The sequence below is a fragment of the Lipotes vexillifer genome, unplaced genomic scaffold (genome assembly GCF_000442215.2).
Source record: "Lipotes vexillifer unplaced genomic scaffold, Lipotes_vexillifer_v1.1 scaffold680, whole genome shotgun sequence".
In the NCBI taxonomy this organism is placed as follows: domain Eukaryota; kingdom Metazoa; phylum Chordata; class Mammalia; order Artiodactyla; family Lipotidae; genus Lipotes; species Lipotes vexillifer.
In genome coordinates, this window is record NW_006780838.1 from 2477760 (window position 1) to 2496881 (window position 19122).

General features: G+C 45.8%; 1 protein-coding gene across 2 annotated transcripts in view; it reads right to left on the reverse strand.

The window, feature by feature from the left end:
- The window catches only part of VPS53 (VPS53 subunit of GARP complex), a 125738-nt gene that overhangs the window by 17409 nt on the left and 89207 nt on the right, over positions 1–19122 (reverse strand). For both annotated transcript variants that reach the window (XM_007454234.1, XM_007454235.1), the window contains 3 exons: positions 18065–18147; positions 17017–17095; positions 3420–3568 (listed from right to left, as the gene is read on the reverse strand). In XM_007454234.1, the coding sequence (XP_007454296.1) occupies positions 3420–3568; positions 17017–17095; positions 18065–18147 (311 nt within the window). The remainder of the gene's footprint in view (positions 1–3419; positions 3569–17016; positions 17096–18064; positions 18148–19122) is intronic.

The window sequence follows — 19122 nt, forward strand, 5'->3', positions numbered from 1 at the left end:
TAGGGAAGGCTGAGTTGTACTGGTGCAGAACAGAAGATGTGGGAACCAGAAATGCCTATAAGCAGGCCAGATTCAGAGTGAGCTGACCAGGAGAACACAGGGCCCACGACGAAGGGAGGACCGTGGCAATAAAGGACTTGGAGGTCGAGGTAAAGCCTGGCCAGCCTCTCCCTCTCCTCACTCTTCAAATGCTGCTCTCAGGCTTGTGCTCGCCATGCTCTTTGCTCTCTCCACATCTTTTCCAGAATGCTTGTGCCCACTCTGATATCCAGTGGCCTACTGGACATCCCACTGGCATGGCACCAGTACCTCGACCCCAGCATATCCAAGACTCAGCCCCACCCCAAAACCAGGCTCAGGGGACTGGATCTCCTCTGCCCAGTCATCCAAGTCAGAAAGCGTACCCTTGCCCTCAACTCCACTATCCAATCAGTTGTTCCCAGCTCTTCCCTGAATGCCCACACCCACCCATCCTGACCATCCCCCTGCCGCTGCCCTTCTCTTTCTCACTAGAGCTCTTTCAGTTGTTTCTTAACTGGTCTCCTAGCCTTTGGCCTTATCATTTCTAATCCATCAGCTGCCAAAGAAATTTATCAATATTTCAGATGCAAATATGATCAAGACGCTCCCCTGATTACAATTCTTGCAATGGCTGCAGACAGGCCTTCCTTCACTGTCTTGACTCTCTCTCCCCAGCCCCACCTTGCTAAGTCCTGGTGCACAGTGCTTTAAGTGGGCTGGGCTGCTTGCAGATCCTACGACTCTGCAGAGGCTATCTGACGCCTCTGTGCACTTGCTCACACTGCTCCCTCTGCCTGGAACGCCCTTCCCCACGGCCTTGCAGGTCAGTGCACACACGTCTCCCGGACTCTGCTCGAGGCCAGCTTTCCTATGAAGCCTTTCCTCAGTCACCTCCACCACACTCTGCAGAGTTCACAGACCTCTAGCCTAATACGTAACCTACTGTTACACTTATTTGCTTACACGTCTACTTCCCTCCACTTGACCGTAAGGCAAATGAAGACAGGGACCACGTCTGCTAAGCCAAAGCACTTAACTCTGCATCTGGAACACAGCAGGTGCTCAACTGACTGCACGCTGAATAAATAATAAATAACAATGGTAACAGCGAACACTTCTTAAATGTCAGCATGGTACCAGCACTTTACCAGGACGTTTTTCAGACTTCTGATTTTATCCCTCCAACCACTAGTAAGAGATCTATCATCTCCATGACTGAATGGCGGAGAATCAGCTGAGCGGACGCGGGAAGTCGCTTATGGTTCAGTCGTTTCAATCAGCGGGGTGATCCTGATGCCCAAACAGGAGAGGCTGCGGTTGCTTCAGAGACCCAGTGGAGGCAAAAGGAAACATCTAAGGCTTTGCATTAGTGAGATGAGAAGGGAAGTTAAAAGGAAAGAAATGTCAGCTCCAGATATCAGATCTACGGGAATGCCTGCCGACTGATCAGGAGGGAGTGAGAAGAAGGGCCTATGTGGAAGGGATCCTCCAGCCTCTAAACCAGAGCCGATTAGCGTGAGATTGCATTACGACCAATGGCAATGACGCACACAGTTTATAACCTAAATTACTTCACACTAGAGCAGGCTTCGATCGTGCCCTTGAACTGGCTCTGTGTGCTAGACTATAGGGGGTGGGGTGGGGAAAATATAGGGGCCAGGGACATGTCTTTGTGGGAAGAGTTCCAGCAATGTGATGAGTGACTGGCAGAGGCTCCTCCAGGCCGTTGCAGTGGTGGCAGTTATTGTTCTTGGCTGGAGAAGGGTTTTCTCATAGCCCCCCATCTGAGGGTTCTGGTCTTCAGCTGGGATTTTATAATGATGAGAGGGTACCGTGGATTAAATGAGAAAACCATTTTTTAGATCACAGGTTAAACTTTTCCAGATGTGAGAGGTGGGCATCCTCTTCCCAGCTCACCCAATACGGGCTTAGTAATGAAAGCAAAGGGCTCTGAGAGAATGTGAGGCGGATGCCGGGACTAGGTAAGTAAGTGGACCCCTGACTCACTTTAACATTAGCTCCATCAGATCCCTGTGCGTCGCACTGGAGGTTCTTGGCCACGGCCAATTTTTATAGAGACGCTGTTTCTACCCGGGGTTACGGGGAGTGTCACAGTGTGATTTATCAGCAATGCTTTCAACACGCGCTAAGGAGCACCCAGAGAGTGGAGGGGTGTCAGCTCCTGGCCCACCCGCCGCCCCGCACATGTCAATGCCTCCTGGGAGAGGCCACGCGAGCCTTTCCTGACAAGCTGGGAACTGAAGCTTAGGCCACAAGCCACTCCATAACTGTTGCTCCTTAGGGGTTCGTTTGTGAGGGAAAGCCTTAATTGAATACAAATTGGGAGAGATCTGGGGAAGACAGAAACTTGGAGCCCTAAATCACCCTTTGGGACTTGGATGAGAACAACCTAAATTCAGTAGCTGGGACTGGGCCCATCTTCCTGAGGCCCTCGCCTGCGAAGTCTGCCAAAATGCTTGTTTGATACTTGGTCAGAGGAGGTACTGACCCTCCACGGTGTCCGGTCTCCAGAGAAACAGTGCTATAGCCAGATGCTGACTGTCAAGGGACCAAACCATTTCCCCTCTTTAAAACAAGCCAGAAATGGCCACACAGGAGGACGTGGCAGGAAGACACGCAGCGCAGTGTTCACTCCACCTACTTGGCAATGGACTGGCTCCCTGACTTGCTCTTCCCGATTTCTAGTACCTTCCCTGGGCTCACGCATGTCCACAAGTGGATATATTCCAGCAGCCACAGTAACGAGTGCTATGAGGAAGGAGTAAGACAAGGCTCAAAAGAAACAACTCATGGTTCCTACCCTTAAAAAGCTTATCATCTAGCTGGAGAGACAAAATACATACATGAAATGTTGAAAAATAATTTTCATTACCCAAACCTGGGGGAAGGCAGGGGTGTCATTATGTCCACGTAATTCAAATGACAGGAGCTCCCCACTCACTTCTGTCTGTCTTGATGAGGATGACTGCATGGCTGCTACCGTTATTTATTTATTTATTTATTTATTTTATTTTTTTTTTTTGCGGTATACGGGCCTCTCACTGTTGTGGCCTCTCCCGCTGCGGAGCACAGGCTCCGGACGCACAGGCTCAGCGGCCATGGCTCACGGGCCCAGCCGCTCCGCAGCATGTGGGATCTTCCCGGACAGGGGCATGAACCCGTGTCCCCTGCACTGGCAGGAGGACTCTCAACCACTGCGCCACCAGGGAAGCCCCTGCTACCGTTATTTATGACTTTAAGTAGCAAATTTAGTTTATTATGCTTCTCTGGGGTACAAAAAAAATTAGTTGGACGGTGGGGACACCTGGATTGGGCGCATGCTGGTGGTCAGCATGGCATTCAGAACAACCCAGTGATGAGGATGTTCCAGGACTTACTTTGCAAATTTAATGCAGAACTGTGTGAAATATTTCCGCGTGGAAGCCAGGTTGTCACGGATGATGGGGACGTTCTGTTTAATGTGAAGAATGACAGAGGTGACGTAGGGGCTCTGGTCACCAACATGCTCCACATTCTGCCACTGCATCTGAAAATGGAGACAGGGCAGGACAAGCCTTTAGATCCTCTCCTGGAGGACAGACTTACCTGTTAGCAACGAAGGGGCAGGGGTGGTGGAAATGAGCCCGTGACTTGCTGTCACAGAGGCTGATTTGTCTTGGGGGGATTTGTCTCTCCCTGTCTATAGGAGCTAATCATGAAGAGAAACAAGTAAGCCCACCTTCTCCCTGATAGTGAAGTGTGCATCAGGTACCTTTTCTTACCCTGTCCCTCTCAGGCTTGAAACAGCCTTCCCTCCTCATCTAAGTGCCATCTTCTTTCTAAACGAACCCTCACCAGGCAGATGAACTGGACCGTATTCTTCTATGAGCTGCTCCACCTGAAAGGGGCTATGGGTGGACAGGGGAGGGACGTCTACTTCTGACCAGGCTGGCAGCTTGGGAAACCCAAGAGGTGGCTGGGCCACACGAAAGGAAACCTAGAATGCCCTTCTCTCAGGTACACGGGGAGGAGCTGGGGATTTTTTTTTTTTTTTTTTTTTTCGCCGTACCCTGCAGCATGTGGGACTTTAGTTCCTCCACCAGGGATTGACCCCGCATCCCCTGCATTGGAAGGCTGAGTCTTAACCACTGGACCGGCGGGGGAGACCCGAATTGGAGGTTTTTTTTTTTTTTTCGCCGTACCCTGCAGCATGTGGGACTTTAGTTCCTCCACCAGGGATTGACCCCGCATCCCCTGCATTGGAAGGCTGAGTCTTAACCACTGGACCGGCGGGGGAGACCCGAATTGGAGGTTTTTTTTTTTTTTTTTTTTTTTTTAACAGGAAACTAGAAACGATATGACGTGTGAGACTTACTTCAAAATAATCTAGTGCTGGGAGGAGTAGATAAAACAAGATTAGTGAAGCTGGGTGATGGGTACATGAGGTTCCTTATACGGTTTTCTCTATTTTTTTTAAAGTATAGTTGCTGTACAATATTACGTAAGTTACAGGTGTACCATATAGCAACTCACAACTTTTATAAGTTGAGGTATAGTTGATTTACAATGTTGTGTTGGTTTCTGAGTGATTCACAGTTTTGAAAGGTGATGCTCCATTTATAGTTATTATAAAATATTGGCTATATCCCCTGTGTTGTACATTATATCCTTGTAGCCTATTTTCTCTGCTTCTTGGTAGCTTATTTCTTCTACTTTTCTGTTTTCTCTACTTTTGTATATAATTGAAAATTTCCATAATCAAACATTAGACTCTTACTCCTAGAGCCTTTGGGGTTATGTGGGGTTTCAATCAAGGGGAAGGAAAGAGGATCTCTGGCAAACACGAGGGGCAGGTCAGAGGTTAAGACAGTGCCATGGGGAACGGGGCAGGGACTGTGTGAATGGCAGGTGCGGGGGAGATGGGCATCACTGAGAAGCCCTGTGTGACCCCTGACCAGGTCATGAACAAAAACGAGAGAGCTGCTGGGCTTAAGTTCTCACAACTTGAGGAGAACTAGGGAAAGCGCTCTGAAAGCACGTACAGTAAAAGGGAGATACTGCTTCTGCCTTGGATACACATGGGAGAAGGGAGGTCTCACCAGCTCCCAGCCTGCCCCGCGCTGGGGCTCTGCTGAGTCAGCCTCTCAGAACGGAGCTGGGCTGTCTGATAAAAAGACCCTAAGCCGAACACAAACCACGTAACACGTTCACAGAACGAGGGCAGTAGTTCTGAGACCTTGATGTCTCTGGCAAGAAAATACTATTTTTATAGAGCTCTTGGGGAAAGGAAAAATTCAATCCTGAGAGAACTTGTTTAAAAGAATCATATTGTACATGGATGATCCCTCAGCTCCTGGGAAGCTCAAATGACTCTATGTTTTACCCTAATGTTTCTTCAAGTCAGCAGATATTTATATCCTGAAAGCTTTCAGTCTGTGCAAGCACAGAACCATGGCAAAGCAGGAAGGCACCTCCGTCTTCATTTTACAGATAAGAAAACCAAGGCCCAGGCACATGAAGTCTTACGCAAGCTTTCATAGTAGGCTCCAGAAAGAAAAGGGTCTCTAGTTCTTTTACTGGGAAAAAAATAAAAATGAAGAACAGAGAGATGGTAGAAAAGTCTAATATGAACTGACTTGATATTCTAATTCTTTGGCTATGTGTAATGTTTTCCTGTTTTTCTTCTATTTTATTCAAGAGGCTTCTTTTCCCATCTGATTTTAGAGATGTGCCCCATCCAAACAAGGAACATCCTAGGGGGTTTTAAATGAGCGCACAGGGTTGAGGTCAGAATTGGCAGGTGCTGTTAGCACCTACGCTTCATCTGCTCCCAGCTTGGCAGCGGCTCCGGAGCAGCAGGCGCCGGGACGGCACAGTCAACTGGGTGGAGAGCGGGACCCCTCCACCCGACGCAAAGCTCGTCCATAGTAATGACCACTGTTTTCCAAGTCGGCAGCAGTTTATGTTTCAACAGCTCAAAAAGTTCATAAACAATTATCTACGCACAACGGTTCTCCATCGACAGAAGACGACCACAGAGGGAGGTGGTGACATGTCCTGTCATCGGTTCCAAAGCAGCTCCGGGGCGTGAGAGTTCAAGTTCCCGCTGGAGAGCTATCTCCTCTTGATCACCACTGGCCACGTCAGCACGTGCCCACATTGGGAAAAGATTGGATTTGCCTTAATACTTAAGGCAGTTAGGACTCCACCGGTCAAGTTAAGGGAAGTATTGGCAAAAGTCAAGTTGATTCGCAAGTTTAAATTTAAGTCAGCTTTATGAAGTAAGAAAAGAATTTAAAGTACTGGAAAACAATGAAAGTTGACATTGCTTGGACTATTTTCTAAAAAATGAACAAAACATAGTCAGCGGTGATGCTGTCCAGCCACTGCCTAGGATGGATGCTTTGCCATCACCCATCCCAATGACTTAGGGTTTGGGTTGTAACTTGAATGACCCACTATACCTACATCAGGGCCCACTGTGTGCAGGTCGCTTGGCCTGGCACTTTGCAAACATCATCTCATTACTATTCAGACATGATCTTCCTCAAAGAGGTCTTATTGACGAGGAGACTCAGAAAACTCAAAGAGGAGAGGTCACCTGCCCAAAGTCACACAGCTAGTCAACAGCAGAGTGGAGGCAGCCCAGGTCCATCTAAAGCCCAAGCACTATACGAGGCCACTTCCTAGACACTTGTTAAAAAGTGATTTAAAACAAAGAAAACAAAGAAAAAGAAAAAAGCACTCAACTGGCCCTAGTTCAAGGGGAGCCTAGTTTCTCACGGAGAAGCTAATGAAATACACGGGGATCAAGCAAAGTTCTCTTTCAAAAAGGGACACAAACAGTAGCTTGCACTGGAAGAACAAACATCCTGAAAAGCCATCAGCCGAAATAAGAAGACTCCAACTTTTTCAGATGAACTTTGCATCTGACCTTTAAAATTTACCCCTCCATACTTCAAGTTTTTCCTTCTGCACTTTTTGTTTAGAAGGTGGGGTGGGGTTGAATACCACTGGCGCTATATAAACAAGAAAAACAGTTTGCAAAAGAAGTGGTAACTAAGATGTAGGGGTGACAGAAACAGCAAGCAAGGAAAGGATCAAGATGACAATGCCAGAGCCTGTGGGACCCCACACTTGGCCTCAGGGAGAGGTTGTAAGGCCCGGGGTGTCACCAGCGCCCGTGGTTTCTGCCACCTCGTGAGGAGTGTGTGGCTGCACCTCACAGGGAGGGTCGGGGAGATGCTCATTCTTCCTGGCGAGAACCCACAGGAGCAGAGAATTCTGACCCATCCACTGATCAGAGGACAGGGCTCCACACTAGTTTACTATGGAACTTGTGTTTCTCCATGGCTGTGTAAAACTTACAAAGGGGTCTCCTAAGAAACTGATTTTCCTTAAGTGAGAATTCAAATTTTCAAGTACTCATCTTGATTACGGGACTAGAGCCGTACAGAGCACGGATTCAGACATGTGGAGTCTGGGAACACTGCAGGTAATCAGAGTCCAGGGCTACAGTTTAGGCTGCTGGGCCATTGGCCCCAGGCATGCACACACGTACACGCGCACACTCTCATGTCTGTCGGGGCCACTTTTACTCATAGAACAAGCGTGTGCTATGTTTCTAGGCACCTTCCCCATGTGCAGCACTGAACCAAGTACTGTGGGGGGAATAAAAAAGAGGAGGGAACATCTATCAAGCACCTACTGTGCACCAAGCACGATGACTGACATTTTCCTGTGAACCTACTGCTTATGATTATGCAGTGAAGAAGGTATTCTTACTCCTGCTTTATAGATGATAAGACAGGCTTGCGGACAATAAGGGGATGGTCTAATGAAGCATAACTGGCAAGTCCGAATGGCTGAGATCTAGATATTGGTCTGACTAACTCCAAAGTCCATGTTCTTTCCACTTTACCACGTTGCTTTCAAAAAGAAGTGTTACCACCTGAAATGAACTTGAAATTCGCTGAGGGATCTGGGGGGGCAAGCAAAATCTACGTACAGAATGAGCTTGTCCACAGTAGATGATGTAGTGGTGGTGATGGTGGTGCAGAGGGGGAGGAAAGGATGACTCTCCTCACCTCTTTGCTCAGGGATATACGGTCCTTAACTCCAGGAGGAAAACCAAGAAGACCCAGGATAGAAAGTGGAGCAAAAAAGGCTCTAAGAAGATATATAGATATAGGGACTTCCCTGGTGGTCCAGTGGGTAAGACTGCACGCTCCCAATGCAGGGGGCCCAGATCTGATCCCTGATAGGGGAACTAGACCCCGCATGCATGCCGCAACTAAGAGTTTGCAGGCCGCAACAAAGATCCCACGTGCCACAACTAAGACCCGGAGCAGCCAAAATAACAAAATAAATAAATATTAAAAGAAGATAATATAGGTGTAGATTTTTTTTTCCCATTCACTGCTGGGCCAATGGGAAGGTGAATTTGTATAACTTTTCTTTTTTTTAAAAAAATAAATTTATTTATTTTTATTTATTTTATTTTTGGCTGCATTAGGTCTTCCTTGCTGCACGCGGGTTTTCTCTGGTTGCGGCGGGGGCGGGGGGGCTACTCTTTGTTGCAGTGCGCTGCCTTCTCATTGCGGTGGCTTCTCTTTGTTTCAGAGCACAGGCTGTAGGCACACGGGCTTCAGTAGTTGTGGCACATGGGCTCAGTAGTTGTGGCTCGCGGGCTCTAGAGTGCAGGCACAGTAGTTGTGGTGCACAGGCTTAGTTGCTCTGCGGCAGGTGGGATCTTCCCAGACCAGGGCTCGAACCCGTGTCCCCTGCATTGGCAGATGGATTCTTAACCACTGCACCACCACGGAAGTCCCCGTATAACCTTTCTTTCTATTTTTTTTTTTTTTTTTTTTGCGGTACACGGGCCTCTCACTGCTGTGGCCTCTCCCGTTGCAGAGCACAGGCTCCGGACGCACAGCCTCAGTGGCCATGGCTCACGGGCCCAGCCGCTCCGCGGCATGTGGGATCTTCCCAGAAAAGAGCACGAACCTGCGTCCCCTGCATCGGCAGGCGGACTCTCAACCACTGCGCCACCAGGGAAGCCCCCAGTATAACCTTTCTTAAAGGCAATTTTAAAATATCTATCAAAAACTCTTCGTATTTTACATAGCTTTAGATCTCTGCAATTTCCTTTACGTCAGTTAATCTGAAGTTAATAATTATGAAGGCTCAGAAAACATACACACACACGAACTTGTCCACTGTCATATTGTTTACAAATGTGAACAATTGGAAATAGCCAAAAATCCATCAAAAGTGAAATGATCACATACATTTCAAGGGCAATAGATGATTGTACTTAGGACGAAGGAATCTGGAGTCACCAGTCATGAGTTCTAATACAGTCTGTGCAACTTGCTAAGTGAGTGACTTGGGCAAGCGACCAAACTCTCTGTGCCTCAGTTTTCTCAGACATAGAATTGGGATGATGATAATGTGTATAATCTATACAGTTACTGAAAGACAGTGCAGTGAATGCTCATAACATAGTACCTGGCATGTATTAATTCCATGGTAAATGTTAACTATTGTTATGATTTTAACAGTAAATCCTTTGTACTATGGAATACTATGCAATCACTCAAAATATCATAGCTCTAGATCAAATGACACAGAAAACTATTAAAACCTGCTAAATGAGAAAAACAGGTTACATAGTAACTAAAGTATAAACGTATTTCATTTAAAAATATACGCATAGAAAGAAAGACTGAAATATGTGTATTAATTGGAATTATGGGTGATTTAAATTTTCTTCTTCTTCTTCTTTTTTTTTTTTGCGGTACGCGGGCCTCTCACTGTTGTGGCCTCTCCCGTTGCGGGGCCGGACGCGCAGGCTCAGCGGCCATGGCTCACGGGCCCAGCCGCTCCGCGGCATGTGGGATCTTCCCGGACCGGGGCACGAACCCATGTCCCCTGCATCGGCAGGCGGGCTCTCAACCACTGCGCCACCAGGGAAGCCCAAATTTTCTTCTTTTTAAAAATCTGTAATTTTCTGTAATGAAGGTAATTTGTTTTGGTCATAATGAAAAAAAAATCTCTTTTACGAAGAAAGAAAGATGTGCTTTGATTATAGGTGGTACATGAAATTGAGGATTTCTTAACCATGGAGCTCTGTGGGCCTCCTGAAACAGATCCACATTTTAATGACAGAGGGAAATGAGCACAGATTTGAGGACTGTTCTAGCTATTTCGAAATGTCTTTGGGGGATAGTAAGGCGGCCTCCTAAATTAGTACATGTTCATGATCTTGAAACCTAATAGAACTTACATGCCAGACTGTAAGGAAATTTAATTTGTTTTTTCTTTTTTTTTCTTAAAACTACCATTAATGGGCAAAAAGCTGAATTTGTTTGATTTTGGACAGAGACTTAGATTCTTTAAATCTAGTGATGTGAGTAGCCCTAGGAAAAAGGACAGAGTGAGGAGAGGACCACAGGACCTTTTAAGGAAGCCACAGATTTTTTTTTTTTTAAATCCTACTTGTTAAAAAAAAAAATCCTACATAAAGCCATAAGCAGACATACTAATTCCTAAGAATTCACAGAATTTACATTTAAAAGACAAAACTCTTCCCATTTCCACCAAAGCACTCCAAACAACTTCCTTTTCAAGAATCAGGAGACTTGGTTTCATTTTTGGCTTCACTGTTATAAACCTATATGGCTTTTTTTATGAAAAAGAAAACCAAGCAACACACACCCCAGAATGACAATTCATTAGTTTTAGGGAGAAACGTGCAGAGCAGACTGCATTACTTGGGTTGGCTGCTCAACCCGATTTCTCCCCTGTAGGAAAGTCAGTGTCAGATTGAGAAATGCTGAAGACCAATATCTAACAGGACACTTGGAAATGCTTGAAGAGCTCATAGTCAAAGTGGGCATGAATGCACACTTGTGTGAACCCAGCAGTACCGGGCACACACTGTCATCATTTCCCCACTTTTAGGCAAGTTACTTAAGCTCATTTTTGCCTCAGTTTCCACGCGTGCCAAAAACACTAACTCTTACTCTGTAAGTGCGGTGTGGTACAATCCTGCACAGAGGGGAGACCTGAGCCCTGGCTCTGCCACATGTTATCTAAGAGATCTGACAAGCGACCTAACTTCTCTGAGTTTCGGTTCCCTTATCTGTGAAAGAGAGAAAGAACTAACACAGGTACCTTACATATTTGTCAGAATTAAACGAGATAATGCCTTTGGGTGCTGATTCCTGATAAGTGCTCTGTAGATAACAACTTACTATCATCTCACAGAGCTCATCTAAGAGAATAATGCAATATGGGAGGGGAAAGTGGTCTGAAAGGTAATTGTGACATAACTTATCATCAACACTACTGTAATCTCTAGGTTACAGGTTCAGAGAAACCACTAAACTCTCCTCGTATTTCACTTCCTCCATGTGGGCCTGGCCTGCTTAAAGACATTCCTGTGGATTTTCTACCAAACTTTGCCCCTCTGTGTTCTCTCCTTTTCCAGCAGCAGGGCTCTTGCCCACAGCTGGGAAGCTAATAGCTAGATGTGGGCATTTCCTATTTCTGACTTTTCTTCAATCAGCTCCAGGATGCTACTTGTTGAAGAAAGAAGCCCTGCTATTAAGTACCATCCAGGAGTATCACATCATCCTCAACAGCACCTGGATGAGCCTGGAGGCTTCCGGGATGTCGTTTCCAATAAAGATGCCCAAGTTTCCTAACCTATGTCTACCAGCTCTACCCAGCTAAATCTGTTCAGGAGAGTTACTACCTATGTCTTACTTTGTCACCATTCTTTGGTCAAACGGGTGTCTACGAACTTTTGTTCTTCCTGTCTTTTTTACTTTCAAAGTCATTCACAGAGTACTACAGTTAAACAAGAACTGTGCTGTGCTGTGGAGATGAAAAAATGAGTAAGACACAGCCCGTGAGTTGTTCAAAGCTTAACGGGGGTGGGACACAGATATAAAAATAATTGTACAACAAAGTAGAGTTAGTATAGGTGCCGTGGTGTCTTGAGGGAGGAAAACGCTCTGGATGAGACAAAAAATGGTGACATTGCAAAAGACTCAAAACAGCCAAAACAATCTTGAAAAAGAACAAAATTGGAAGACTCATACTTCCTGATTTTAAAGCTTACTACAAATCTATAATAATCAGAACAGTGTGGTACTGGCATGAGGAAAGACATACAGATCAATGGAATAGAATTGAGAGCCCAGAAATAAACCCATGTACTTATGGTCAACTGATTTTTGACAAGAGTCTCAAGACCACCCAATGGGTAAAGAATAAATAGTCTTTTCAACAAATGGTACCAGGACAGTTGGACATCTACACGCAAAGGAATGAAACTGAATCCTTACTTCACACCATATACAAAAATTAACTCAAAATGGACTGAAGGCCTAAATGCAAGAGCTAAAACTATAAAATACTTAGAAGAAAATATAGGTGTAAATCTTCATAATTTTGGATTAGGTAATGGTATCATAGGTGTAACACCAAAAGCACAAGCACCAAAAGAAAAAATACAAAAATTGGACTTCATCAAAATTGAAAACTTTAGTGCTTCAATGCACATGATCAAGAAAGTAAAAAAACAACACATGGAAAAGGAGAAAATATCTGCAATTCATGTATCTGACAAGGAGTCTAGTATCCAGACTATAAAAAGAACTTTCACAACTCAACAATAGAAAGACAATCCAATTTTAAAATGGGCAAAGGAGTTGAACTGACATTTTTTCAAAGAAGATATACAGATGTCCAATAAGCACATGAGAAGCTGCTCAACGTGTTAGTCATCAGGGAAATGCAAATACAAGTTGAAACCACAATGAGATACCACTTCACATCCACTAGAACGGCTATAATTTTTTTTAAGTGTTGATGAGTGTTGATATAGAAAAATGAGAACCTTCACTCATTGCTGGTAGGAATGTAAAATGGTGCAGCTGCTGTGGAAAACAGTTTGGCAGTTCCTCAAACGTTACACGTAGAGCTACGAGATGACCCAGCAGTTCTAATCCTAGGTATGTACACAAGAGAATTGAAAACATATTCACACAGGAACATGTACATGAATATTCATAGCATTACTCATAATAGTTAAAAAATGGACTCAATCCAAATGTCCATTGACTGATCAGTGAATAAAGCAAATGTGGTTTAACCATATACAAGGGAGTATTATTCAGCCATAGAAAGGAGTGTAGTACTGATACATGCTACCCCATAGATGAGCATTGAAAACATTAGGCTAAGTGAAGAAATCCAGTCACAAAAGTCCACATACTGTTTGATTCTATTTATGTGAAGTGTCCATAATAGGCAAATCCCTAGAGACAGAAAGTAGATTAGTGACTGTCAGGGAAATGGGGAGTGACTGCTAATGAGTATGGGGTTTCTTTTTCGTGTGATGAAGATGTCCTGGAATTAGACAGTGGTAGTGGTTCCACTGAATTATACCTTTTAAAAGGATGAATTTTATTGTATGTGAATTATACCTCAATTTTCTAAAAGCAGGCAGACATTTGAACTGGATTTTAAAGGGTGAGCTAATTGGGCAGACAAGGGTGGAAAGAGAATTCTAGGCAGAAATAACATAATGAGAAAAGGTGTGGAAGCCACAAAAAAAGTAATGCATTCAGAGAAAGAAAAGTGGCTCGGAGGCTGGAGTATAGTTATACACACAGGAGTGGCAGAGCCAACAAGGTAGTGAAGGGACAAATCATGAAAGCCCAGTATGCTAACCAAGGAGATCACGGGGTGCCTTCAATGAGAAGGAGGTCTCCTCGCAGGAGGATGACATAACTCAGTTTCTTGGCTCAATCCATCTTGCCAAAGAAGCCTCCTTCCCTCAACTCAGAATCATCTGATGACATCACTCCACTTTGGCGAGCCCAATGCTCATTTTCTCACCATTTATAAAACACATTTATTTACAGCATCAATTCTAAGTTTTTGCCCCAGCAGAATATAAACTCCTTAGGGCAGCCCTGTTTCCAGCCTTGACTATGTAGGGGTGCAAGCACATCCAGAGTTCTCCGTGGAATCCCAAAGATGTGTAAGGAGACTGGCAATTCTGACAAAGTGCTGAGCTTTCCTAACTTTATAAACCTTTGTTGATACTGTCACTCAGTTCAGAGCGCCCTCCTAATCGCAAATTTGTTCAAAACTTTGCCATCCTTGGTGGTCTATTTCTGATGCTACTTGCTTAAGAAGCCTTTCTTTGCTTCCCCACCTGGATGTGAACTCTCCTCTTTGTTCGTTTGTTTGTTTTGCTTTGTTTTGGCCACGCTGCACGTGCGTGCGAGCGCAACATGTGGGATCTTAGTTGCCCAACCAGGGATCGAACCCTGCAGTGGAAGCTCGGAGTCCTAACCGCCGGACTGCCAGAGAAGCCCTGAACTCTCCCCCTTTGAGAAGGGTGTATTCTGTACTCTGGTACTGATTTCCTCATACCTTAACCCCCCTCATCTCACACATCTCTTACCCCACACTTTCTGGAATCTAAGCACCTTGGTCCACATCTTTCCCAGTCTTGGGACTCCCAGCACCGTGCTGGGTAGAGTCTGAAATGAACTGTTCAACTAGCAGCAAAAATGATGGAATCACAGACAGGAATAAGCATCATCACAAAACAAAAGTTTTAAAAAATCCTAGAAGAAACTACACAGAACAGAAGGCAGGCACAAATAACAGAGGGTATTTGTTTAATCTGTTTGTGACCACTTGGCTTGTTTACATCTGGTCATTTTCATCACATGGATTTCATTTTGCTAGAACTCCAGAAGACTCAGACAAAGAGTAACGGCCTCCCAGCTGCTGCATTCCCACATCTGTGGTTTTCCTATGATGTAAACAAAAGATTCTGGAGGTATGGTCTCTGTTAGTGTTTGCTGGTGTGGGTCTGGTGGAGAGATGGGTGGTGGGGGAAGTTTGAGGGAAATCCACCTAATGAACTGACAGTTCATATAAGCAACACCTGGAGTGTTAAACCCCCTACAACTGTTATTTTACTGAAAAAAAAAATCCACTCTTCCTTTGGTAAATGTAAAAATTCTTTCGCCAGCTGCATTCCAATCGAAAGTGTGTGGCAGTGCAGGAGAGATGGCAGCCGGAACAGATCATGTTCAGGATGTAGGGAGCGTTCCCCAGCAGCGAGGGGATAATCAGAACCCACAAAACCAATCTTCAGAGTCATGTTCCTTTCAGAAAATGAGAGAGCCTCCATTTGCCTGCTTGGAGTATTCTGCTTGTAAACACTCGGATGCTGGAAATACACATCCATATCTGATTGGTGAAAGGAAGGGCCTTTTGAATGGAAACTCTGTGACATCAGCTACTCAGGACTCCCCACTGAGCATCATAAAACCCCGAAGCTTAAGTTTTGGTCTTAGCCCTATTTTTATTAAATATTTACAATCTACTACAAAACCAAATTCACAGCAAATGTGTGTTTACACAACCTTGTGACATGGCCACTCCTGACAAGAGGGGAAGAGGACTAACGTTTATGGGCACCAGGCCAGTCACTCTCCTCGGAAGGCAGATCCTGGCATTTCACATACCGATGAGGTAACTTGGGCGCAGAGAGGTTGTCACTTGCTTAACATGCCCAAAGGTAAAATGAGAAGAGTTAAGCCTGTCTGATTCTGAAGCCAGTGTTCTTTCCACCGTACTCCGCTACTGGTCAGTATGCCCCAGAGAAGTTCTTTCTCTAGAATTTGTAAGAATGTTCCAAGAGTCTACGATTCTAGAATAGGCATTGGCAAACGTTTTCTGTAAAGGGCCAGACTGTTTATATCTTAGGCTTTGCGAGTCATCTAGTCTCAGTTGCAACTACTTAATTCTGCCGTTGTAGCACAAAAGCAGCCATAGATAATATATAAATGAATGAGCGTGGCTGTGTTCCAATAAAACTTTATCTGACAGCGGACCAGATTTGGCTCACTGGCTGTAGTCTGCCGACCCCTGCTCTAGAAGGTCCAAAGAGTGGGCAACTTCGTGTTATTTGGCTTGGGAATCAATGAAGAATTGCCTATTTCCAACTTAATTAATCAACAAGTATGGGTCTTCTCTATTCTATGTGGCCCATGAACTTAAGGGATTGATATTCTTTTGGGAAGAAAAGACACAGGCACGTAAAAGCCAAAGAGCAACATGAAGCTGCCTGTGATAAGCGCCAAAGGAGGCGCCTGGGGACTGAGGGCTGACTGACGGGCCACCTTCGATATTAGAAAACCAGGGTCCGCCACGGCATCAAATGATCCTGCGCCGGCACGAGAGCGCAGAGAGAGTCGGAAAAACTTCTCAGTGGGCAGGAATGAAAATGAGTCTGAAGTGACTGCCGTAAGCACAACAGCTATTCTGGTGAGGCCACACGAAGGGTTTTCGGCACGTGTCAGATGCTGATCAAAGGCAACCTCACGGACTTCCCTGGTGGGGCAGTGGTTAAGAATCCGCCTGCCAATGCAGGGGACACAGGTTCGAGCCCTGGTCCAGGAAGATCCCACATGCTGCGGAACAACTAGAGCCCGTGAGCCACAACTACTGAGCCCCTGAGCCACAACTACTGAGCCCTCGTGCCACAACTACTGAAGCCCGTGCGCCGCGACAAGAGAAGCCACTGCAATGAGAAGCCTGTGCACTGCAACGAAGAGCAGCCCCCGTTCGCCGCAACTAGAGAAAGCCCGCGCACAGCAACGAAGACCCAACGCAGCCAAAAATAAATAAATAAATAAAAACGATTTTAAAAAAAAAAGCAACCTCTCCTTCAAACTTAGGAAACACACCTGCTCCCCGTCTCATTCTCAAAGGACAGGCAATTGACTTCAGGTGCAAGATCAATTGAGTGCTTTAGCAAACTCCTGGAGGGCTCCGTTCTCCCAACTGGTGCTTTAAGCACTGAAGAGCCTGCAGGAGCTACAGGCAGGGCAGGGAGAAACCACCTGGGGTCACTCTTGGACTTTCAGGAAGAAGCACTTCCTAAAAACTTACCTTGCTCATGGCTGTCAGGGCGGGGTCACAGGCAGCATCGAGATCCTGAACCAACAGCTGAATGCTGCTGGAGATGACACTGCAAATCAAACACACTACTGTGGGCACAGCTTACAAAAGTGAACTGTGAAAGAACGACTGACCGACACAGCCCCTTCCAAATGTTTTAGGCACCTGTGTAAAACTTAGATGCACCACTTCCTCAGAAAAACTTGAGTTTCATTTCAGAAAGGAATGAATGACAAGGAGGAGTGTTTTGGCTCCGCCCTCCTTCTTGCTGTGTGTCCTGGTCTCACTCGGATGTGTTCCTACTCAGTCAGGACACCAGATTCCACGGCTCATCTCCCCAGTTGCTACACCCAGAATTCCTCTTTGCTATCTCCTGCAAAAGGACCCGTCTGCCCAAAATGTTTAAATCAGATCTTGCGGGGGGGCGGGGAAGTTGAGAGAAAATGACCTAAGAAGAGAATTTGGACTTTTCCTCAGTAAGTGGCTGATGTGAAAGCAGCAGCTTGGCTTTCCCAAATCTCATTTAACGACCAGGACAAAATCCTGCCAGGTAGCACCAGGGCAATAACTGTTTCAAGAAGGCTTTACGGGCTGAACTCCTTGGACGGACACTCTTCCACCCCAAATACACTTGCCCTCCCCCGCCTCCCAGTGGCTAAAATCAGGCTGCTCACCCTTTATACCCTTGAAACACTGGAGGTGGGGCTGGCCCTCTGTAGATTTAGCGGGTCAGATAGGAGGCCCTGGACCTGACCTTCCTGCAGGGATGGCCAAGGGGAGATTTCTTTTCTCTTGTTATTCTAGATAGTGCAACAATAAAGCCCCCATAAGCTAAAAATGATTGTATTTGAGGAGGCAGGATGGGGGGCAGCTGCACCAACTTCTAAGGCTCCTTGGTGGCTGGTGGAGAAAATAATCCTAATCCAACAGAAGGCCCTGGAAACTTCTCAGGTTCTGTAGTAACCTACGCTGACGGCCTGAGACACGCTGCTCTGTGCAGGGGGAAAGGCGGGCCTCGAGCAGTCGCACGAGTACATACGTGCTGAATGTGTCCATTTCTCCAGTCAGATTGATTCGTTCAGTCAGACTTATGTCGACCTTCTCCTTGAGTTTCTCTTCCAGCTGTTAGAGAGTAACAGAGAGAACGACATGCTTAATGCTTATCAGAAGGAGCAACGTAACAATACTTAACATTTACTGAGTGCGAGGATTCCGGTATAATTCCAGGCACTTTTCGTGTATGGACTCATTTAATTCTCACTGCCCTGTAAGGAAGATTCTATTATGATCCTCCTTTGACATATGAGAAGATGGAGGCATGCCCTACCCAGGACAGTGAGTGGTAGGGCTGGGAATCAAACTTCCTCCAGAGCCTGTGCCCTTTGGCCCTGCACTGTACTTGGCTCTCATGACACACTGACAATTTAAACAGATCCCCATTTTTAGGATACTCCCTGCCTCGTGAACTGCTGGCTCGCCCACCAACACTGGAAGCCTCCAGTGGTGGGTCACAATAAAATCAGGTAAAGTATTCCCTGAGCGCTGGGCTGGGCCACCCACCGCGTTAAGGTGTTGAGGGATACCAAAATAAACAAAAGAAACACAGTTTCTGCCTGCATCATCCTATAGCCAAGCGAGGAGAAATGCTGGCCACGTTCCAGCAGTCGCGAAGAAAAATACAACTGACTGGGAATTGTAATTACCTCAAAACATCCCGGGAATTGCTTCACCTATCATCCCCAAACCTATTTATTACAGAAACTCTAAGAATAATGAATGTTTTATCTTAGATTTAAAAGTGACTCCTAGGAATGGCTAAATTATTATTATTATTATTATTATTATTTTTTTTGCGGTACGCAGGCCTCTCAGTGCTGTGGCCTCTCCCGCTGCGGAGCACAAGCTCCGGACGCGCAGGCTCAGCGGCCATGGCTCATGGGCCCAGCAGCTCCGCGGCATGTGGGATCTTCCCAGACCGGGGCACGAACCTGCGTCCGCTGCATTGGCAGGCGGACTCTCAACCACTGCGCCACCAGGGAAGCCCAGGAATGGGTAAATTAATGTAACCTTTTAGGAAGGCAATTTTAAAATATTTAA